Source organism: Pseudozyma flocculosa, assembly GCF_000417875.1.
Source record: "Pseudozyma flocculosa PF-1 unplaced genomic scaffold scaffold00020, whole genome shotgun sequence".
NCBI classification, from domain to species: domain Eukaryota; kingdom Fungi; phylum Basidiomycota; class Ustilaginomycetes; order Ustilaginales; family Ustilaginaceae; genus Pseudozyma; species Pseudozyma flocculosa.
This window is the reverse complement of record NW_006920888.1, coordinates 285,076-297,075: the sequence shown is the minus strand read 5'-3', so window position 1 is coordinate 297,075 and position 12,000 is coordinate 285,076. Positions and strand designations below refer to the sequence as shown.

Genomic DNA, 12,000 nt, shown 5'->3' with positions numbered 1-12,000 from the left:
CGACCACAACGTCGCCCACGGCCACTACGAGGGCTACTGCAAGACGACGCTGTGGCCCCTCTTCCACTACCTTCTCTGGCAGGACGTGCACGCGGAGCGCCGGGCGTGGGAAGACTACTCGTGGGAGGCCTACTACGCCGCCAACGAGGCGTTTGCCAAGCGGGTGGCGGCCGAGTACCGGCCGGGCGACCTGGTGTGGGTGCACGACTACCACCTGCTGCTGGTGCCGCTGATGCTGCGCAAGCTGGTGCCCGACGCGCACATCGGCCTGTTTGTCCACGCTCCCTTTCCCAGCAGCGAGGTGTTCCGCTGCCTGCCCAAGCGCAAGGAGATCCTCGAGGGCATGCTCGGCGCCGACCTGGCGTGCTTCCAGGCCTTTTCCTACTCGCGCCACTTTTTGTCGTCGTGCATCCGCGTGCTGGGCTCCGAGGCGTCGTCGAACAGCGTCGAGTCGGACAACGGCGGCCACGTGACCAACATCACCTACAACCCGATCGGCATCGACTCGGCCAAGATCGCCAAGGACAGCTCGTCGGAGGGCGTGCTGCCCAAGATCCAGGCCATCCGCGAGATGTACAAGGGCAAAAAGATCCTCATCGGGCGCGACAAGCTCGACGTCGTGCGCGGCGTGGTGCAGAAGCTGCAGGCGTTCCACAAGTTCCTCGCCGAGTTCCCCGAGTGGCGCAACAAGGTGGTGCTGATCCAGGTGACGGCGCCGGCGCTCAACGACTCGCCCAAGCTCGAGCGCCAGGTGTCGGAGCTCGTGTCGCACATCAACGGCGAGTTTGGCTCGCTCAGCTTCACCCCGGTCCACCACTACCACCAGATCATCGATCGCGACGAGTACTTTGCGCTCCTCTCGGTCGCCGACCTCGCCCTCATCACGTCGGTCCGCGACGGCATGAACACGACGTCGATGGAGTACATCATCTGCCAGGAGCGCTTCGCCAAGAGCCCGCTCATCCTCAGCGAGTTCACCGGCACGGCAGGCCGCATGCGCTCCGCCATCCAGGTGAACCCGTGGAACATCTTTGGGGTGGCCAAGGCGATCGACTACGCGCTGCGCCTGACCGACGACGAGAAGCGCGCGCGGCACGACCAGCTGTACCACCAGGTGGTGTCGCACACGTCGCACACGTGGGCCGCCGGGCTGGTCAAGCAGCTGCTGGTGCGCCTCATCTCGGAGCACTCGGCCCACTTTACGCCGCCGCTCGACCGCGACGAGATGCTGGCCAAGTTTGGCCGGGCGAGGAAGCGCCTGTTTATGCTCGACTACGACGGCACGCTGACGCCCATCGTCAAGCAGCCCGAGATGGCCGTCCCCTCGCAGCGGCTGCTCGACGCGCTCAAGGTGCTCGCCGAGGACCCGCGCAACGTCATCTTTATCATCTCGGGCCGCGACGGCGCCTTCCTGGGCAAGCACCTGGGCCACTTCCGCAACATTGGCTTCTCGGCCGAGCACGGCGGCTTTCTCAAGTTGCCCGGCAGCGACGAGTGGCGCAACCTGACCGAGGAGCTCGACATGTCCTGGATGAAGGGCATCCGCGGCGTCTTTGAGTACTATACCGAGGTGAGTCCCGAGCAGGCGAGCCGAGCCGCGCCGCATGGCATGGCAGACCCCTCTCTCTGTCTTTCGCGCGCGCGCAGTGAGCGAAGCGGCAGTGCGACTGACGTCCTGGTCCGACTCGTTCCTCGGCATCTGCTCTCCGCCCTCCGCTTTTGCCCGTCCTTCCCCTTGCCCCCACAGCGAACCGGCGGCAGCTTCATCGAGCAGAAGAAGAGCTCCATCACGTGGCACTACCGGGGCGCGGACCCCGACTTTGGGTCCTTCCAGGCAAAGGAGTGCCAGGCGCACCTCGAGAACCTGACGTCGCACAACAAGCTGCCGGTCGAGGTGCTGGTGGGCAAAAAGAACCTCGAGGTGCGCCCGCTGGCCGTCAACAAGGGCGAGATTGTCAAGCGCCTCCTCTACGACCACCCGGACGCCGACTTTGTCTTTTGCGCCGGCGACGACAAGACCGACGAGGACATGTTCCGCACGCTCTACAACTTGGCGCCGGCCAACTCGTCGGACTCGGCGGGAGGCGGTGCGGGCGCGGGCGCGGGCCGGGGCGCGAGCCTGTCGCCGCTCCAGACGGCGGCGGCCCACAAGGTCGACGTCAACGTGGCGTGCCGCGACGTGCCCAAGGACGCGCCGCTGGTGATTTCGCCGCCGGCGCCCCTCAAGCAGGGCATGCCCGTGGGCGAGGCCAAGACGCTCGAGCTGGTGCGCGACGCCATCTACACGACCGTGATTGGGCCCAACAATCGCAAGACGCTGGCCGAGTGGCACGTCGACAACGTCGACAAGATCATTGCCAGCCTCTCGGAGATGGCGGGCCTCTCGACGCCCGCCCAGGATCCGCCGTCGGTCGAGGCCGACGAGCCGCAGCCGTAGCCCGCGGCCGTGATCCGGGCTCCGACACCTTCTAGACCGACAAAGAGGGCTACGCCACGCTGCGCCGCCTGCGCTCGATTCCCTTCTCCTTGCATCGTTCTCTGTCCAGTCTCGCACCCGCTAGCGCCTCCCAGTGTCACCCCCCGTCATCATCCCAACCATGTCTACGAACCATTTCCTTCGCTCTCTCTCCCTCTTCCCTCTTTTCGTCTCTCTTCGAAAGTCAGCCAGCAGCCTTCTCGCCTTGACCATGCGACGGAATCAGCAGCAAAAAGCCGACAAACAATGAAGGCGTCAGGCTGCTGGCCGTCGTTGCTGCCGCCGCAAGACTTTCGACTGGCTGGCAGGCGGTGGCGTGCGTGGCTTCAGTCGTGGTCGGTCGGAAAAGCAGCCGGAGCGGGTGGTATTACACAGAGATGGGAGGCGAAGGCGTGCAAGCTGTACGTATACACGCATCGGGGCCAGCTCATGCGGCGTGCTTGCTGATGGCGGTCTGGGGGAGGGGCAAGGGCGGAAGAGGCAAGAAAGAGGAGGCGGGTCAGGGACATTGCGACACAGCAGATGAGGCAGACGAGGGCGCGACGGGAGGGGGCGACTCACGTTGAGGGCGCCCGGGTTGGCGCCGAGGACGGTCTCGACGACCTCGCCGTTCTTGAAAAAGACAAACGTGGGCATGGCGGTGATCTTGCACTCCTGGGCGATCTTTTCCTGGGCGTCGACGTCGACCTTGTAAAAGTCGATCTTGTCGGCGGCGGGCGTGTCCGAGATGCGCTCAAAGACGGGGCCGATGACGCGGCACGGGCCGCACCAGGTGGCCCAGAAGTCGATGACGGCCACCTTGTCGCCGTTGATCTGCGCAAGTGTGGTGCGAGAGAGGGAGGGGGGAGGGTCAGCGATGGCTCCGGACGCAGGGGGTGCGGGGCGGCACGAGCAAGGGCAGGGGCAGGGGCAGGGGTCTACTCACGGCGGCCTTGAACTCGTCGTAACTCTTGAGCTCCTTGACGGGCATGTTGGGCGATTAAGATGGCGGATAGGCGATAAAGCAGAGGGAGGAAAGTGATGGTGATGGTGGTGGTGGCGAAAGATTATTGAGAGCCACGTTCGGTGTGGCCCGGTATATGTAGGTGCTCCGCTCGAGGCGGCGGCGGCGAGGCCCTTGGGGCGAGCACGAGGGAGGCCCTGCAAGGCCAGGAAGAAGGCGCTCCGGCCGCACTACGCACGGAATGCCCGTCTGGCGCCTGGCTGGGCTGCAGCCTGCATGGCATGGCCTGCCATGGCGTGACGAGGTTTGAACGGTGATCGGGCCTAACCCACCGGCGCGCCCGCTGGCTGGGGTTAACCCCGCCGCCTGGCCCCTCCTGGGCCTGGCCGCCTGGCTGTGGGTTCTGCTCTGGCCTCTTCTTCGCCTGGCCCCGGCCCTCCACTCGACCTCGAGTTTGGGCCGGCAGTCGCAGCCCGGAAGTCGGGCGAGATGAGCAAAGTCGTCACTTGAGACCCACGAGCGGCCGTCAGGGGCCGAACAGCGCCGTTCGGACTTGGGCTCGGGCTCGGGCTCAGGCTTGGGCGCGGGCAGGCAGGGTCCAGCCTGGTCAGGCAAGCCAAGCCAAGCCAAGCTGAACCAGGGCACGGCACGGCAGGGCAGAGACCAACACCGCACCGACCACCACCACCACCACCTCCTCCCGCCACACTCTTCGGCGTTAACGTTTCGCTGTCCACAGTGCCACGACAGCGCGCTCTCTGGAACCTTCCACGGCGGCTGCCACCATGCCCTTCTAGCAGCCGCCCGACCAACGTCATCGGGCGAGGCCACTCTCCTTGCCCATCTCGGCCCATCCACGATCAGCACGGCTGCTAGCCACGGCATGCCCTCGGCCACCTCGCTCACGACATCGAAGCGTCCACGACCATCATGATACCCTCGCGCCCAGTCGCCGTTGCGGCCGCCATCGCGCTGCTCCCTGCTGCCCTCGCCTACCTCTGGCGACCGGGCCCCTGGACCGTCCTCTTCCTCACCCCCCTCGCCATCCTCCTGTGCATCCTCCTGGCTCCCGTCCTCTTCCTCGCCGCAAACTTCTTCCTCGACCGTCAGTGGCACGCTCGCTCCTCGTCGGCCACCCTGAGCCCCTGGCAGGACGACTCCCACGCCCTCCGCTCCGTCCCACGCCTCAGCTTCCTCACCCCCGCCGCCTGGTCCGCCCACTGCACCCGCCTCGACTGGGCACGCAGCCCTTCCGACTCGTCCCGCCGGGAGCCCATCCACCCACAGTCTCGAGAGGTCTCGGATGCCGTCGACGACCTCCTCCGCCTCATCCTCCGCGACTTTGTCCAAAAGTGGCACACCCCGCTCGCCTCGGGCTCCGAGCGTCCCGAGCCCCGCGACTCGGCTCCCGAGTTCCCGCACGCCGTCGAGTCGACGGTGCGCCATGCCCTCTCCCAGCTCTCGCAGCGTGCGGCCCAACTGGACATCGCCACCCTCGCCGTGCGCAGGATCCTGCCCCAGGTCACCCACCACCTCGATGCCTTCCGCCGGGCAGAGGCCGCCCTGCGCGGCTCGTCGCGGTCCAGCGCGCTCCACTCGCTCGGGAGCGACCAGGTCGATCTCTTCCTCGCCGGCAAGTACCAGGGCGGCAGACTGCACCCGGCCGTCGGCGACATGTCCAGCCCGAACACGAAGGTGGCCGAGCAGGCCCACCTCCGTGCCCTCGTCTCCCGCATCCTCGAGGCGGTGCTGCCCGAGGCCGAGCTGCGCAGCCAGGCCGTCGTGGTCGTGGTGCGCGAGATTGTCGCCTGCACCATCCTCTTTCCCGTCATCGACATGATGAGCGATCCGGACTTTTGGAACGCGCTGCTCGACCAAAAGGCCGGCGCCGTCATGCACGAGCAGAAGCTCGTCAGCAAGCTGCGCGAGGCGCTCGACAAGCAGGACGCGGGCGGGTCGTCGTCGTCGGCCGTCCAGAACCTCGGCATCGACCTCTGGCCCCAGGCAAAGGCTCGCAAGCGCGACCAGAAGTCGTTCGAGGCCTTCATGCAGAGCATCGCCGAGACCACCTCGATCCTCGAGGCCCGGCGCACCAAGAACGACATCGCCATGCAGATCCGCAAGACCAAGGCCTCGCTCGAGCAGCTGCAGGGCGCCGACGTCGAGAACAAGCGCGCCCAGCTGCAGGTCTACGCGCAGAGGCTCGAGGCTGCCCACAGCCTGGTCGAGCGCAAGGTGGCCGAGCTCGCCTCTGGCACGGCCATCTCGTCGTCGTCCGGCGGGACGGCGGGCGCGGGCGCCGACCCCACGGCCGCGCGAGCAAAGCTGCGCGACGTTCTTCTTAACCCTTCGAGCCTGTCCTTTTTCATGGAGGCCATGGACCGCAAGCACCGCCTCATCCTCGTCCAGTTCTGGCTCATCGTCGAGAGTTTCAAGAATCCGCTCGAAGAGGTCGGGTCCGACGACGACGACGACGAGTGGCGGACGAGCCCGTCGGCCAAGGTGCCACCGCCATCGGCCACGGTGGTCAAGACGCTGCGCGAGGACCTCGAGCTGTTTGACAGCATCTACTACAGCTCGCCGCTCATCCGCGTCAGCCCCAAATGCATAGAGACCGCCCGGCGCTTCCTGCGCGACGTGCGCGGCACCGAGGCGACGGCCCAGCAGGTGTACGAGGTGCGGCGAAGCGTGCTGCGCGCCCAGCAGCAGGTCTATCGGGAGATGGAGGAAGACGACTGGCCGGCCTTTAAGCGGAGCGACCTCTTTCTCAAGGCCATCCAGGACCTCACGCCCGGGCCTGACCTCAGCGCGGGCTTGGCATCGAGCGTGACCTCGCTCGGTCCCTCGCAGCCCATCGGCCAGCTGAGCGTCCCGGACAGCTACGAAGGTAGCCCGAGGCCGCCCCGGTCCGTCACGCCCATCGACCGCAAGCTCGGCCGTGCCGCCCATGCCGACCTGTTTGGCGCCGAGGATGCGTCGGAGCTCGTCGCGGCGGACAAGACGGTTTCGCAGCGCAGCGCGCTCTTTGGCGAACAACGGCCCGCCGCCACCCGTCTCAAGTCCAGCGCCATGGCCGGCAACCTGGACATCCTCATCGGCGGGCGGACCCAGCACGTCGGCCCGGACGGACGGGCCCCGCTATTCCGCAACGACCCGCTCTTCGACGACGCCGAGGACGACGCCAGCGAGAGGAACTCGAGCCCGGGCTCCGAGTACGTCCAGGTCGACAAGGTGGACGCCATCCAGAGCGCGCTGGCCTCGATCATCGACGAGGACATGAACAGCAAGGACCCGTCCAGCAGCGTCGAATCCCTGGAGCGCATCGAGCGGAAGCGGACGACCAGGCCCGAAGCTGGGCCGAGGCCCAAGGGCAAGGCTCGCTTCCAGACGCCCGATAGAGCGGCCAAGCCTCGGCTGTTTGATGAAGACGACGCTTCCTCGTCCTCCTCCGGCGCCGAGGCGGAGGCCGAAGCGTCGCCCTCGCTCGAGCTGCCCGACCAGCCTACAAAGAAGACCGGCAGCGTCCGCGTGGCCGCGCCCGGCGACCTCAACCTCGACGGCGAGGTCAGGCGGATGGCCGAGAAGCTCGACAAGCTGCGTTCGCAGGAGGAGATCCTCGACGCCCTCATCCGCAAGGCCGAGCTGACGGGCGCGCGTGCCGGCGAGCTGCGCCTGCTGCAAAAGTCCCGCAACGCCGTCAAGCGCGAGGCCCGCGAGGTGCAGTGGCAGCGCGAGCAGTTTGAGCTGCAGCTCTCCGAGAACCGCCTCGTCGCCGGCAAGACGCAGGTGTCGATCACGGGCACCACGATCGCCATTGACAACGAGGGCAAGGAGTACGCCGTTTACCTGATCGAGGTCAACCTGATGCGCGATTCGGCCTCGGCCGTCGCGAGCGGCTGGATCGTCGGCCGGCGGTACTCGGAGTTCTGGTCGCTCCACCAGAGCCTCAAGGAGCGGCTGGCCGAGGTCAAGGCGCTGGAGTCCGAGTTCCCCGGCAAGAGGCTCGTCGGGCTGGTCCACGCGCCCTTTGTGGACGCGCGCAAGTCATCACTGGAGCGATACCTCCAGGCGCTCGTTCGGCTGCCGGCTGCGTGCGAGAGCCAGGAGCTGCGCTCGTTTCTTTCGCAGTCGCCCAACGCCGCCGCCGCCACGGGGGGGAATGCCGTCGGCCGGGCCTCGGACGTCGCCAAGGCGGCCCGGGACGGCCTCGGCGCCAACTTCCCGGTGCGCGGGCTGGTCAAGTCGCTGTTCAAGGGCATGACGGGGGTGGCCGAGGGCCTCGATGACCTGATCGGCATCGGCCCGTCGATGCTCGACATTGTCGTGCAGCGGCTCTCGACGCAGGTCCAGGCGGCGCCGCAGGGCACGGGCGCGCTGCGGGGCGTGCCCGACATTGACCTCGTCTCGCAGGCCATGGACCAGGGCGCGACGCCGGCGGAGCTCAAGGAGGCGGCGGGCGCGGGGACGACGTACTGGACCGAGCCGATCTGCGACCTGTTTGTCGAGATCTTTGAGCTCAAGGAGAAGAACAACTGGCTGCGGCGGCAGGCGATTGTCATCCTGCTGCAGCAGCTGTTTGGCTCGACGATTGAGCGCAAGGTGCGCGACGTGGTGGCCAACGCGCTCAAGCCGGACCCGCTGGTGGCCTACGTCGGTGCGCTGCGCAACGGCATGTGGCCCAACGGCGAGCTCAAGCCGCCGTCGACGCCGCGCTCGACCGAGGAAAAGGAGGCGCTGCGCGAGAGCGCCAACCGCAAGCTGTCGACGCTGGTGCCCGAGCTGGCGGCCAACCTCATCGGCCGCGAGAATGCGCGCCGGGGATCGAGGCGCGTCTTTACGGCGCTGCAGAACAAGAGGCTCAACAAGCACCTCGTCTACACGGTCCTCGAGATGGGTGAGTGGCGATGGCGCCCCCTCGCTCGCTTGCTCGTCGGCAGAGGGTGATGGCTCACCGGATCACCTTGACCCTCCCTCGTCCTCTGCAGTCATTGATGAGCTCCTGCGGTGATGGCGATGGCGATGGTAGTGACGACGACGACGATGGCGACGACCGCGACGGCCATGATAGCAACGTTTACGACCCCTGCGATGACTTTTGCTCGACAAGATACTCCCCACTCGACGTTGGCCGGCCTCGATCTGGTGCTGATCGGTCGGTGGCTGCAATCCAGAGGCCCCTGCTTGCTTGTGACAGAGTCGTGGTGTGACGTGATGCGGTGGCCAAGTTGGCCGGGCCGGGCTGGTGATGGTGGCTCGATGCCGGATGAGCAGGAAGAATCAGAGCCAGGGCCCCCTTCCCTTCGGCTGGCAGGGAGCGCAGTGCAGCGCGGTGGGCTGATGCTCAGACTCGGCGGCCCAGCAGGGCGGCCGCCCAATTTCGCTTGGCTTTTTGGAGGCCCTTTTCCAGAGTAGGGCGTGGCGCGTGCGCACCACGACTCTGACCACCTTGGCCCTCTACCACCACCGTCCAGCAGCGTCACCCTCCCTGGACCTTCCGCTATTTCCCTCGTCTCTCTCACGACGTCGGCTGTCCTGCCCGGGTCGCAATAGGGCGAGAGCGAGAGCGGGCAGCAGAAGCGGCCAGGACGACAAGAGAGGGGCTGGGTTGCCCGGCGCTTGTCCCGCAGACACGCTCACGCTCACGCCAGCGCCCCTCGCCATCCTGGGACCGCCAGCTCCCTCATCTCCGCCTTCATCGATCTGGTATACCCGCCCTCCTCTCTCTCTCTCTCGAATGGGGCACCCACACATAGCATCGCACAGCAGCAGAGAAGGACGCTCTTTGAACACCGACACCCAGCCAGCCGTCACCACGAAGCTTGACTTATACCCTACCCCGCATCGCCCCGCAGCGTCCCACCGTTCCCTACCTGTTCATTGCAGCCCCGACACCATGGCGGCCGCCACCACCTCTCACACGACAGCATTCCCCAGCCCGCCGCAACGGCTGCAGCGGTCAGGACCGATGGCTCCGTTGCTTACCCCTCAGCAGCAAGCGCAACTGCAGCAGCAGCAGCAGCAGGCGCCGCCGCCGTCCAGCTCGCTCGCCAGGCGCGGCTCCCTCCTCGCCCGCAGCCATGCCGCACCGATACAGTCCGTCGCGGCCGCCCAGGAGGCGGCGACGCAGGCGTGGCGCTCCGACCTCCGCAGCCTGCTCACCCGGGCCGAGGAGCGCTTCGCCGACGTCTGCTGGACCACTGCGCCCCCCGACGACGGCGCCGAATCCGACACGGCCTCGCTCTCCGACGCCGGATCCTCGGCCCGGAGGGTGCTTGCCGACTGGAACTTTGAGGATCGACCCCGGTCAAGCGCCCGCACCAGCACCGACCATACCATCATCTGGGCGCACAAGGCCATCTTGTACGCGCGCGCCCCCAACACGTTCCAGGCCCGCTACCTCAAGCTGCGCTCGCCCGCGGCACAGCTGGGCTACAACGCCTCCAACGCCAGCCTCGTCTCGCTGCCCAACCTCGGCACCGATGCCGCTGCGGCCACGCCTCAGCAGTCGCGGTCGACGACCCCGACCAGCGTGGCCACCGCAGCCTCGTCGCGCAAGAGCGTGCGCGGGAGCAAGCCGCCGAGCAGCTTCTCGATGAAGCGGCCCAGCCTGCGGCGCCCTTCGCGCAGCGGAAGCCACCAGCCCTCCGCCGGCCACCGTCTGTCTGCGCCGGCTCCGGACGACACGGCGTCGATCACGTCGGGCATCATGACGAGCGACAGCGAGCCAGAGGGGCTGACGCTGATCCGCACCATCAGCCGGGGCCCGACGCCCGACCTTGCGGCGAGGGCGGGGCTGGCGAGGATGCCGTCGTTCTCGTCCGACGCCGACTCTGCGTCGCGCGCCGACACCGCCTCGATCCTCAGCGAGGCCAGCACGATCCGTGCGCCCATGAGCCTCAACGGCGTCAGCCAGGCCTACTTTGAGGCGACGCTCGAGTTCCTCTACACTGGCGAGGAGAGCATGGTCGATGCGTTCGAGTTCCTGTACGAGGACCGCGTCGCCACCGACGCCGAGCGCGGCCCGGCAGAGAAGCAGGAGAAGCTGCGGTCCGACATGACATTCATGTGGCGCAGCAAGCTCTACTCGGACGTCAGGATCGTCCTCGATACGGGCCAGGACCGCCGCGGTCCGGACGTCGATCGCGACATGCCCGACATCCCCGACGCCAACGCGTCGGTGCTGTCGCTGCCGCAGACCATCGACACGGAGCGCGTCGACGACTCGGACGACGACGACGACGAGCTCACCTCGTTTTCCTCGCACCGCATGATCCTCGTCTCGCGCTCGCCCTACTTTGCCTCGCTCTTCCTCTCGCCCTACGCCGACTCGCGCACGTCGGTCCTCAACCTCCCCTCGCCCCCCTTTACGCCCGCCTCGCTCCACTTTGCCCTCGGCTTCCTCTACACGGGCACCCTCTTTTTCTCGAACCGCACCTTTGACCTCACCACGGCCTTCCAGCTGTGGCGGGCCGGCGCCTACCTCCAGGTCGAGACGCTGCAGCACCTCGTCGCGGCCATGATCGCCCAGGACTTCTGCCACAACTTCGCCTGCTCGCCGCCGTGCCGCAAGTGCCTCAAGCGGGTGCCGCGGACCTTGGCGTTTGCCTCGAGCGTCGACGTCGCCGACGCCGACCTCGCCGGCATGGCCGTCAACGCCATCACCGGCCGCGACTTTGGCCTGTACTGGGCCAAGGAGGTGGGCAACCTGCATCCGACGCTGCGCGACGACATCGTCGGCCTGGTGTGCGAGCGCGTCGAGTCCCGGCCGCGCGAGATCATCTCGGTCCTGCGCCAGCTCTCGATTGTCGGCAGGCGCATCGACACTGAGCGGGCGAGCAGGTGGGTCGAGGCGCTGCGCTCCATGTCCGAGATCATCGAGGCCCGGCTGCTGCTCGTCATCCGCACGCGCTTCGACGAGATTGTCAAGAGCCAGGAGTGGGCCGACCTGATCAACGGCGTCGGCCAGCTCGGCGACGTCCTGGAAAAGAGCCTCGTCATGCTCGTCGACAGCCTCACCGAGGCGAGGGCGGCCCACACCTACCAGACCCTCGTCGGCCAGGTGCTGCTGCGCGACGACGGATTCGAGGTCGAGACCTCCAAGCAGGCGGTCGAAGATGCCCGTGGCGGCGTCCTGCGCTACCTCAAGCGGAGGTGGATCAACGTGCGGGCGCTCGGCGGCTTCAACGAGCTCGAGAAGTGGTGCCTCAAGGAGCTGGCAGACGAGCTCGGCGTCGCATCCACCGACCTGCTCCTGCCAAAGGAGCCTGCGCCACCCGAACCGCCAAGGACTCGGACCGGCCTGAAGCCAGCGGTCGTCGCACAGGGTGCGAGCACGCCCTCGCAGGCCAGGACGAACCCGTTGCAGCGCCGTGCAGGATCGCTGCCAGGTGCCGCTGGCGCCACTCGAGCAGGCTCACCGCGCCAGTCGGTGCCTGCCGTGTCGAGCCGGCTTCGCACATCCTCGACGAGCTCCACGGGATCCGCGACGAGGGCAGGCAGCGGGTCCAGTGCCGCGCCGACGGCCAGAGCCGATGCCGATGCCGACGGCGAGGCGACCGGTCCCATCAACCTGCGTGCGGCT

General features: G+C 67.4%; 4 protein-coding genes across 4 annotated transcripts in view; 3 read left to right on the top strand and 1 right to left on the bottom strand.

Annotated features, from left to right (window-relative positions):
* Positions 1-2,437, top strand: part of PFL1_05538 (uncharacterized protein) — a gene marked incomplete at both ends in the record, with an annotated part of 4,625 nt that extends 2,188 nt beyond the window's left edge. The window contains 2 exons of the mRNA XM_007883074.1: positions 114-1,570; positions 1,748-2,437. Coding sequence (XP_007881265.1) covers positions 114-1,570; positions 1,748-2,437 — 2,147 coding nt within the window. The remainder of the gene's footprint in view (positions 1-113; positions 1,571-1,747) is intronic.
* A 466-nt stretch (positions 2,438-2,903) lies between these two features.
* Positions 2,904-3,446, bottom strand: PFL1_05537 (uncharacterized protein; the record flags this gene model as incomplete). The annotated part of the gene is made up of 3 exons (XM_007883073.1): positions 2,904-2,930; positions 3,038-3,289; positions 3,402-3,446. 3 exons carry the CDS (start codon positions 3,444-3,446, stop codon positions 2,904-2,906), a joined length of 324 nt encoding a protein of 107 aa, XP_007881264.1.
* Positions 3,447-4,349: 903 nt separating this feature from the next.
* PFL1_05536 (uncharacterized protein) lies at positions 4,350-8,427 on the top strand (the record flags this gene model as incomplete). The annotated part of the gene is made up of 2 exons (XM_007883072.1): positions 4,350-8,313; positions 8,405-8,427. The coding sequence occupies 2 exons, from the start codon at positions 4,350-4,352 to the stop codon at positions 8,425-8,427; spliced, it is 3,987 nt and encodes a 1,328-aa protein (XP_007881263.1).
* An 885-nt stretch (positions 8,428-9,312) lies between these two features.
* Positions 9,313-12,000, top strand: part of PFL1_05535 (uncharacterized protein) — a gene marked incomplete at both ends in the record, with an annotated part of 6,316 nt that continues 3,628 nt past the window's right edge. Inside the window, one exon of the mRNA XM_007883071.1 lies at positions 9,313-11,992. Coding sequence (XP_007881262.1) covers positions 9,313-11,992 — 2,680 coding nt within the window. The remainder of the gene's footprint in view (positions 11,993-12,000) is intronic.